Source organism: Strix uralensis, chromosome 3, assembly GCF_047716275.1.
Source record: "Strix uralensis isolate ZFMK-TIS-50842 chromosome 3, bStrUra1, whole genome shotgun sequence".
Lineage (NCBI taxonomy): Eukaryota > Metazoa > Chordata > Aves > Strigiformes > Strigidae > Strix > Strix uralensis.
This window is the reverse complement of record NC_133974.1, coordinates 87,738,397-87,748,771: the sequence shown is the minus strand read 5'-3', so window position 1 is coordinate 87,748,771 and position 10,375 is coordinate 87,738,397. Positions and strand designations below refer to the sequence as shown.

Sequence of the window (10,375 nt, the reverse complement as noted above, 5' to 3'; positions counted from 1 at the left end):
GCCTCAGGAGAGCGCAGGATTCAGAGAGGCAGTATGGCAAGCATGAACCCGGAAGGCAGACGTGCTCAGCCACATCCTTTCCCACTGACAACACTGGGAAACCCACCGAGTGGTTACAGTTATTTTGCCATGAAGCTCTGCTCCACGTTATACACCAAGGGCTTCACTTTCCCGTTAGGATGTAAATAAAAGCTGAGGCAAATATGAAAATTCTTAAATTTGACATATGCCAAACGTATTTAAACTCAAGATTTTATTAAAAAATACATTGCTAGTTTCCACCTCTGTAAAGGGCTGTGTACACCAGACCTCTCGCAGGATGTTCTTGAGAGTGTTGACTTCGAAATGGCTCTGAACTTCTCTCACTACCACCTGACAATTCCACATCTTCTCAGTCTCATCTGGGAATAAATACCTCATTTTGGCAGGTTGTAGAGCTTCCTATTTTAAAACTTTCCTCTTCTTCTGGCAACTGCTCCACTTCCTCAACTTCTTTCTTTTTCATTTATTTTTAGTAGTAGAGATATTGAGCTACTGAGAAACTACATTTCCAATTACTTTTTGGTATAAACTCTAGTGCTTTTGGGATGCAGGTGCCTTTCTAGCTGTACTTTGCCTCTCTGCATTTGCTACTGTTAATATCCACAATAACTATTAATTAACTGCAGGTTAAAGTAGTGGCCTCTTTTCTAGATTGTAGCAGTAAGGAACACAAATATTTTTGCCTTATACATCTCTCTGACCCAAGACAGGTATTTGGAAAAATCTTCCTCCATGGCAAGGGGAACAAATCTGTTCAAAAATTCAAACCACACTGAAAAGGCAAAAATAAGTATCTGAACGAGCAGGCATATCTGAATTCTAAAATAAATTAAGTTTCAAGAAATTAATGACTTGTATGAAATAACCACTTTTTTCTCACTTCGTTGAAGAAAGACCAGGTATAGGCCACAAATACCATATAGCTAAAATGTTACTGTGAAAAGAAAAAATCCCAGTGTACATATTAAGCAATTGCCTTAGATTCGTTCATTAGCTTCAACCCTTGCAAAACACCCCACCCACCTACTGCAATGTACAAGACTGTCAAACTCCAACATCCCTTTATAATCTCCTGTGTCTTCCTAGACAGAGGCCACAGTTCTCAACAAATAAAGCAACAATGAGAAAAAGGGCGCCAGGTAGCAAGGAGAGGGTACAATCAGGAGCTGATAGTGACCCCAGCACAGGCTATACCCTCGCTGACCAGGGCGCAGTCACGCTGTGTCTGGAGGCGGCAGGTGGACACGGGTGCTGGTAACAGAGTCCACTCACAGCCCCACATACGGGAAGTGATGAACTGGTCCAGGGTCCTTCAGGGAGTCCAGTCAGGAGTAGCAGGAGGCAGGGCTGGAGAGAAGGTTACAAGGTAGTTTCAAGGTCAACGTGGGAAACAGGTACACCTGCAGACGCTGCTCAGGGCAGGACTGGGGCTGCTCAGGGCACTTAAGGCTGGTCAGTGCCCCCACAGCCCTGAAAGAGTATCATTTACATACAACATGCTTTAGTACAATGTACACGCATTTACATTAAACAAAGTGCTGGTGGTATGAAAAGCCTCATCGAGGACAGTAGGGCTGTTTCTAGGTTTTGGCCTGTTTATTACCATTGTTTGAGTTTTTTTGCAACTTGTGCTTCTTTTTGATAATGTGAAATTATCTGAAGAATTATGAGGCTATTAATAAAAAGGAAAAGCAAGCCTGCCAACCATATAAGTAAAAAAGTGTTATATCCTTTGAACTCCAGAAAGTACGCAGGAGCGAGCCATAGGCCTTGTCCAACAAACCACAGAAAGAGAAGCAGCACACCACGACGCCAGGACATCTTAACACTAGGCATTATGAGGGGCAAAAGGCAGAGATACCAGACAAAGTACTGGGATGTGCATACTTTGTTAAAACTCACAAAAATAGCAGTGTGTAGGAAACAACAGAAGGCAAGGTCTCTGTAAAATGCTATGGACACAACCAGGAGCAAAAGCAGCTGGGGCAGGAAAGCTGCGAGCCCAAGGGCAAAACTCCATTTGCTCTCTGCAGTTAGGTACAACATGTAGAAATAGGGAGAGAAGTTATGGCGGGTATCCCTCCTGGTCAGGTGGTAGAGGTAGGCATGCTCCAAAAACTCCCAGCCATAGAGGTGGTAAAATGCAACAGTCAAGGCAGCCAGGACAGATCCAGCAACCGTTCCAAAAAGCAGTACATCACGGTTCAGCATCTTTACAAAAAGCCGCCAGAGGCGTGCTACGAAAGTAAACTTTGCTTTTTTGTCACACCCTGCGTCCGTCACCCCTTCCCTGCCGCCCCATCTGCCCTGCAGGTGGAGCGCTATGGGCAGCGCGTAGGTCAGGGGGTATATCTTCACATGCACAGCCAGCCCGTAGCAGAGCGCAGCCTTTCCTATACTCCCGCCCTCCACGAAGTACAGGGTGGCGAGGACCAGCAGCGCGACCAGGGCCTCTGCGTTGCCGCGGCTGGAGACAGCCATGGGCAGCGGGTTGAGGAGCCAGGCGGCGGCACAGCACCCGCAGGCCTGGCCGGCGGCCGCCCCTCGCTGACGCAGGGCCCGGTAGGCGACGACAGCAGCCGCCAGGTCCCCCGCCACAAAGAGCAGCTTCCCGAAGACCTCGGCGAGGTAGACGTTGGCCGTGAGGAGCCAGGCCAGCAGCGGGCTGTAGCGGTAGGTGGCCCGTCGGTAGGGCGACAGCCCCTCGGTCACCAGCCGCGCCGCGTCGGTGAAGACCCGGTAGTCGACGTCGGTGTACCGCACCCGCATGGCCCCGTCCTGCTGCAGGCCGTACAGCACCAGGCCCAGCCTCACCACCAGCGCCGCCACCAGCGTCGCACCCACCCCCGGCCACCGCCCCGCCGCCGCCATCATCTCCCGGCGGGGCCCGCCCGCGGCCGCACCACGCGGGGGGGGGGGTGGGGTGGGTCGAGGCGCGCGCGGCTCCCGTGTGCCTCCGCGCGGCGGGTAAGGGGCGCGAGGCGCGGGGGCACAGGCTGACTGCCGCGCGCCGTCCCGTCTTCCGCCTGTCCGCACCGGGGAAAGGCGGCAGCGCGCCTGCGCGCGTCCGGCGGCGCGTGCGTGCTGGGGGCGCCGAAGCCGTTGCCCTGCCCGGGATGGGCGGGCGGCAGTGCCACGGTCTGGGCAGGCGCGGCTGCGTGAGGAGCGGCGGCGGGTCCCCTCGGCGGCCGGCGCTGTCCTCCCGCCGGTCAGGGCTGCGGGCCGCGGTGTCCTCCGCCCCCTGAGGCGGCGGGACGTGGGCAGGGGAGCGCCACGGGCTCCGCTGTCTCTGCGCGCCCGGGGTAACACCCTGCAGAGAGTGGGAGACGTGTGGAGCTGCCCGCCCCGAGCTGGGGCGTTGGAGTTTATATTCAGCCCGATGGGCCGCGGCGCGTTGCCGCAGTAAGCGCGGGGTCCCGCCGCGCAGGGTGGACACCTCTGTCAGGGGGTAGGGAGAGCTGTGGGGCCTCACCGCCCGCGCTGCTGCTGCTCCTTCACCCCCTCAGGGGCAGGGCGCAGCGTGCGGCGCAAATCGGGAAGGCTCTGTGGGCAGGGAGGCAACATATGCAGTAGTAGTTGAGTAAGAAGAAGAAGGAAAAATAACATCTGTTATTTACCTTCTGCAAATGGCTGTGTTTTGCCTAGACGTGTGAGCTCTCTCTAAAGCACTTAGGTAAGCTTCCTTCCACAGTAAATTTCTCATTTGCTTAGATCAGAAACAGTACCATGGAAATCAGAGCTTAGAATGAGTTATTTACAACAAAGAAATTAATTCCACTTTATTCTGAGGTTTTAGTATGTTTTTCAAATAGTTTTCCTGTCTGGATATTTGCTATAGATTGTATCTCACATTTGAATTGTGGCTGACAGAAAACCAGGTATTTATTATTTACCAGTTTTATGGGTTTCATGTTAGAACTGAGTAGGGTTTTTTTTAGAGAAACTTTATTCATGAAAAAATGTGCATTTGCTTGCTTAGTAGTTAATTGCAACGGCATTGTTTTTGCTGAATGGTTTCATTTGGGAACATTTTGGGAGCTGTAGTGTTGCTGGCTCACTTTGCTTCCAGAAAAGAATCTGTTTTTCCTGTGTTCTGGGGAGACTCCTCAGAGAACTGGGAGCAGATTTTTTGCATTTGGCACATAAGTCTTGGAGGGTGTCCTAACTGGTAGGCTATTCAGGGGACAAAAGATATTTCTGTTTGTGTGCACACAGCTATTCATTTTTATCCATTAAGACTCTTTTACTTTGCATAATAAGACAATGGTGTATTGGTTGAGGTGTCCAATGGGAGAAGCATAGTAACTAACCAGCCTGTTTCTCCTCTGTCCGTATAGGTCACCAGATATTGACATGTTATGTACTAAGCTGGACATCTTCAACCCCTGGAGAGACTTCTTCATTAACTCATCATGTGACATCATGAAGTCCTAAAACTGATGGTTGGGTTATTTTTGGGATAGGGTATGAGGGTGGTTGTTGCCCCTTTGTAAATAATTGCTTACTCACTACTGCTGTTCTACTTTAGAACAGGAAAGATTGGTAACAGCACTTTATCCCCTTCCTTTTTTTTATATATCTTGCACTATAATGGTTGGGATACTTTTACAGAAGATTAAATCATCTTATCCTTTGTTGTGCCCAAGATATCCTCTGGAAATGCTAGGAGATAGAAACTTAATAAAATCTGTGGAACTACAAGTCTAAGCAAAAGTATGCATGTAGATACTCAATATTTTTGTTTCAGGAAGGTTATTTCTCACAAAGAACTGTTCTTGCCATCTGCCTACTCTCTCCCAGGATTGTTTGCGATTATTCTGTTGCCTCTTTGGCTGGAATATGTTTTATTATTTCAGATCCTTTGAGGAAATTTTGTTGTCAGAATAGAATGCATTTCAGTTTATTTCCTGAAGTATCTGAGTTTAATGATATTGGTTAAATAATACTAGTTTAATAAATAAACTTAGGAATTTGCTGGTCTGTCAAATGGTTTTTTGTCTGACAGTCTGTTTTCAGACAAATCTTTTATTACCATCTGAAGTTAATAGTTGCGAAGCTGTCCATAGTGACTGTATCTGGATTCTAAAGAGGAAAAGGTAGGTAATTTAATTCTAAAGGGTTGTGAAGCTAATAAACCAGAAAAGCTACCTTAGTTATTGTATATACTGTGACTATATGACATTGTCTGAGCTGGAAAAAGAATTGATTTTTCTTATCAATAATTTAACATCTTGAAAATAAGCTTGAAGCTCTTCAGAGAATTAAGGTTTGGCTCAAAAACGTTTTTGGCTTCAGATTTGATACCAGCTTGCTTAACCTGATTTGTCATGTACTGTAGACTTTAATGCAGGAAGGAGGGCAGTCTTATTAAAGTTATAAATCTGTTGTTCCTGTAAAATGCTGCTTTTATTTATACAAGCCACCAGGAGCCACTTTTAGAAAATGCTAGGAGATAAAAACTAACAGAACTGCTGGGACTGAAGCTGATTGTTTCTGGTGCACGTGAAGATACAAACAGTAGGACGAAAAGTGTGGAGTCAGCCATAACCATGCCTAAAATACTAACTAAATAGGAATGCATATATACATATATATACATACATACACATGTATAAACAGGCTTTTTCCATCACCTACCAGCCATTTGGTTTACACAGTCTCAAAGATGGTACCATCGGATATTTTATAAACTGGGATCGCATCTGTATGTGCTTCTGTTGTGTGCTTGTGATGCGGGAGGATAAGCCTGATCTCAAATGTTAACTTCTCACATCTTCATCTTCTGTGATAGAGACTACTTCAGGAGCACTGGGACATGTATTCCAGAAACTACCTTACATGCCCTGTTATTAAGATTTACACAGCAGTGGTAGCAGTGCGAGGACAGAGAAACTGGGGCCTTGTTATGCAAAGTGCTGAAAGGCCGAATGGAAGTTTTTACCATCTGAAAACCAAGGTACAACTGGAGGGTGACAGCTGGTGAGAGAGTGAGTGGAAAGCTGGTTCCTGGTCAGTCAGGAGCAGTCATCACAGTTGGCTGCGTACTTGCCTTTCAGGGGTTTGCTGTCCATGCTATGGTAGAAGATTAGTTTTGAGGAGGGATAAACAGATGCTGTGTTAATTGACAAACAAAGGTGAACGTATGGCTAAAACTAGATCTGATGGATACAGTTGGCCTACGTATTGGAGGGACTAATGGATTACATTTGAGAACTTGCAGAAGAATAAGGATGCTAGTGAAGGGGTGTGAAGAAGTTGACAATGAATTAGAAGATGATTCTGGTAGCAGTGCTTTGAAGTAACATAAGGGAGACATGGTGGTTGGCAGCAGTGCAAGGAAAGAGAGAACAAGTGTTGGATTGCAGTGGTGAGAGCCTCACTAGGATTCAGGTGGCCTAGGAGACTAAACAAGCTTAAGTATCTGAAAAGTTATGGAAGAAAGAGTGGTAAGAAGCTTCATAGGAGGAAGGCAGTCAGAGTATCCTTTCACATGTTGTATTTTAGCTCAGTCTACTGAGATCTCCGGGTGAGGCACATCTCATGCAGGTCTTTTCTGCAGCTATCTAATTGTTAATGGTTAGCTATACTTTGAGATATATGGTCTTCAGGCTTCTGAAAGGGGAGACTGCTGTGCTGTAATTTATGAGAATTCCCTTTTAATTTTCTTGGGTTTTGAACCCAGAATATTTCCTTATATGAGAAATACTACTGCTTAATATATTTATAAACTGACAGTAAATTTTTGATAAGGTGATTAGTACAATCTGTTTCTTGCAGCACATGAAATTTGGTAGAAGTGACTAACGCTTATGTTGGATATTTTGGGCTTGATAAAATAAATTGTTTTGGCAAATATGATTGATGCCTTTCAAATATTTGTAGTATGTTGAACTTTGCTTCCCTTTTGCCAATAATATCTATAGTTAAGATTATGTAATGAAGTGTTCATTTCTGCTTTAATATTGGAATGAGTAGTACAGGAGGTTTTGCAAAAATAAGATGAAAAAACACATTAGAACTCTTCACAGAAGAAAATCACTATCATAAATATAAGGCCACTGCTATTCCCTTAAGCTTTTTCTGTTAATGTGTCTACTTAAAACGGCTTGATAAATCTATACCCATATTCACACATTGTGCTAAAAATGTGGCTATACAGAGAATGTGATCTGACTTGTAAAGGAATTTTTTTTCGCCACATTATGGTTTTGCACAATATATTTTAAGTGGTGTTTGCAGAGTTCAGCTTGCAGTGGTTATGCTGATTGTGTCAGTGAATTAGGTAAAATGCTAGCCCATCAGGGAAAATAAGTACTGGATAAAAATTAGTCTGTAGGGGAGCCTGTTAAAAATTAGTATTTCAGAAAAAAGACTATGGCTGAGAAAATACATGTGGCAGGTTAGTCAGCAAGAATAAGTCCACTGAAGTATGATGCAGGCCTAGGGAGAGATTCCAAAAAATATGGCCTGTTTTGATTTAAGGCCATGGTGTATCTGAAGTGTGATATGGTGAAAAGGAGTTACCTGCTTCTTAGTTGGGCAATGCCAAACTCTCTCACTGCCTGACTTGAAATGTGAAACAGAAGTGCTTTACCCCTTTTTACAGAACTTCTATAGCACTAGCTAGTGGGGCAGGCAGCTGAGTGGGTTAGGATTCCAGAAGTGGGAGTGTACGACAAAGAAATGAGTTGAATTTGCTCTGCTTTCCCCCCCCCCCCCCCCCAGTCTGTTTACTTCTGCTGACAAAAGAATGCATAAAGAGAACTGATGAGAGCCCAGGCAGGAGAGAAACTGGAGCCAGATGACAAGTTACAGATTTAGGACATTGCTGAAAGGTGGAGGGTTCCTGGCACTGGACTGCTGGTTCTGACCATTGTGCAAAGCCCAATGACACCCAGCAAGTGTATTCCTAGCACCTGTAAAAGGCTAAATCTAATTGTGTTAGGCATCATTTCTTGCCAATATTTGAAGGTGTAAGTGAAGCGATAGGTATTGAGAACTGATGAAGTCTCTGTTAGAGGATTTTATAGACATGTATATGCATATTCATATACTAAAGCTATATATAAAATATATACTTATTATATATATGTAAATTTGTTACATATATGTATGATAAGCATACTTAAGGAGTAATAGCTGTGTCTTTCTGAATGTCCACATTTTTAATCTCTTTGGATACCTCTCTGTCTGAAATGTGGGGTAGCAGAGCTTGAGAATGTGACATGTATGAGATCCATCCTCTGTTCAAACCATACCATTTGTGACCCTTTATATAAGTGAGGAGATTAGATTTTGCATGTCAGCGTCTGAGATGCCCTTGGTTCAAGAGTCATTACCCATCACTGCAGCCAGCCGTAAGTGTCCTAAACAGCGTTCAGTCACAATACTTGATTTTTAAGTGATTAAGGGAAACATTTTGTGTATTTTTAGTTTATAACAACTTAATTAAATGTTTTCCAATTCATTGGAGAAGGAAAAGAGACAAAATTTGGAATGTATTTGTTTCAGTCTTCTCACACAATTCTTCTTTTATCAAATATAAAGGACAGCCTGTTGTTAGTGGAGTGGTGGGGAGGAAAATCTATCTTCTGAGCCTAAGTTCAACTGCTGCCTTCTACATCAGTGAGACTTCCACTAATACCCATTTCCTGAGATCATATTGAGATACAGGAATGAGACATAAAACTGTATTCTGAATCTCTGGTCTTGTTTTTCAGATTGACAAGTAGATATTAAGTATAGAAAGATAATCACATCAACCTCTGCTACTGAGCTTGTTTATTTCCTAACACTACTTTCAGAACAGATGGGACATAGACATGAAAAAGCACAAGAGGTAATCATCAATAAGTTGTTTAGAAATAAGCCTGAATTACTTTGGCTCAGTGGCTGAAGTAGTAAGTTCTTCAGGTGCAGAATTCTGGTCTGTACCTCACAAGTTACAGAAGCTGTAGTTGAGGCCAGAAGTTTATCACCCTCCATTGAAACTGGAACACAAACCATTTCCATGGGTAGCTAAACTATGGAAACTTGGCCTCTTCTAGCTTAGGTGACAGTTGGGTTCCATGGGATCCAAGAACATAAGAGTTTTGATCAAACCTTTTCCTGAGGAAGGAGCAGCTATAGCATCTCTTAAGTCTTTCTGATCCCCTTCCCTGGACTTCATTTTCTACTTAGGATACTGTTTGTGCTGCTGCTTCACCTGTAGCAGGGAAATTCTTTTTTACCCAAGTGCTTATTTTCTTAAAGTTGATGGGAATTTAACCTTTGAATATTGTTCAGTATTTTGCTACTGCATTAGAGGTGGGGGAGACAAACCCAGGTTTTACAGACCTACTGTGTCCAAAGTGCAAGGAAATAATTCCGATTAATGAGTCTTTAGCAGGGGGCTGTAACCTGCCACAGCTGCATTTCCAGCCACTTGAGTGTCTTTCCATGCTGTGCTGTCCTCTCTTGATTTCCTGGTTAAGAGGATGAAAATAAGAACTAGTGTTACGCCAACACATAGTAAATAAAACACCTTAGTGTAAGGCAAAGCAATGACAGATATGAAAGGCAAATCAAAAAGTAGTATAATTCTCTCTAATAAACAGTAGGTTCTGTGGAAAAAGGTGAAATGTGATTTATTTGCGATTACGAGTTTGGTCAATAGAAATAACTGAAAAGCCATAGCAGACTTCTGTGTATCTCTTGGTATGTTGTGTGTCAGTGTAACTAGAGTAAGCAATAAGATTGAGCACATAAGTTAGTTAAAACCAGCTTATTAGTAGTAAGTTCAGATACCACTTCTGAAGAGTTTCTGCTGGAAAAAATGGTTGTAGATGCTAGAAGGGGTTAGTTTACACAACTGTTAAGAAAACGTATGCAGTCCTTCAGAGTGAGTGTTAGGTGGTTTACCCGAGATGTAGGACACCTGCATTTGGAAAGGTTTAAGGATGTCTTTTTCATCCCTGGAGGTACTGCGCAGCATAGTTTTGTATGGAAACCCCGGAGGAAGAACAATAGAGGGAAAATGACTGTGGTTTTTTTGTTTGTTTGTCTTGGGCTTAGTTTAAAAGAAAAAAAAAAAAGGTAGTTTGTGCAATTACACTGAGTAACTGTTGGGAATTCTGTCTGGAGACTTGCCAGAGGAGTAGAGCTCTCAAGTGCTTCTGCAAGTTTTGGTAGAAAGGTGACTGACTCTAACAGAGATGCTGTTACTGCTCCTGCAAGATGCAGTACTGCATCAGGAATTCAAAACACCAAGGAATTAATGTTACCCTGAGCATCACTCTTAAGTGTTGTGGTCAGAAATTGCCCCTTCTTCCAGAAGGTGCAGTGGTCCAGATGT

General features: G+C 44.0%; 1 protein-coding gene and 1 long non-coding RNA gene across 2 annotated transcripts; one reads left to right on the top strand and one right to left on the bottom strand.

The window, feature by feature from the left end:
* Positions 1 to 245: 245 nt before the first annotated feature.
* Positions 246 to 3,062, bottom strand: PIGM (phosphatidylinositol glycan anchor biosynthesis class M). Its single transcript, XM_074863226.1, has one exon. The coding sequence runs from the start codon at positions 2,914 to 2,916 to the stop codon at positions 1,642 to 1,644; it is 1,275 nt and encodes a 424-aa protein (XP_074719327.1). The 5' UTR covers positions 2,917 to 3,062; the 3' UTR covers positions 246 to 1,641.
* Positions 3,063 to 3,258: 196 nt separating this feature from the next.
* LOC141941837 (uncharacterized) lies at positions 3,259 to 5,029 on the top strand. The gene is made up of 2 exons (XR_012628439.1): positions 3,259 to 3,715; positions 4,380 to 5,029. It is a non-coding gene; the product is annotated as an uncharacterized LOC141941837 (long non-coding RNA).
* The last annotated feature ends 5,346 nt before the right edge of the window (positions 5,030 to 10,375 follow it).

Bases quoted from the DNA above. Each gene is read 5' to 3' on its own strand.
- PIGM (XM_074863226.1), bottom strand. From the start codon at position 2,916: ATGATGGCGGCGGCGGGGCGGTGGCCGGGGGTGGGTGCGACGCTGGTG.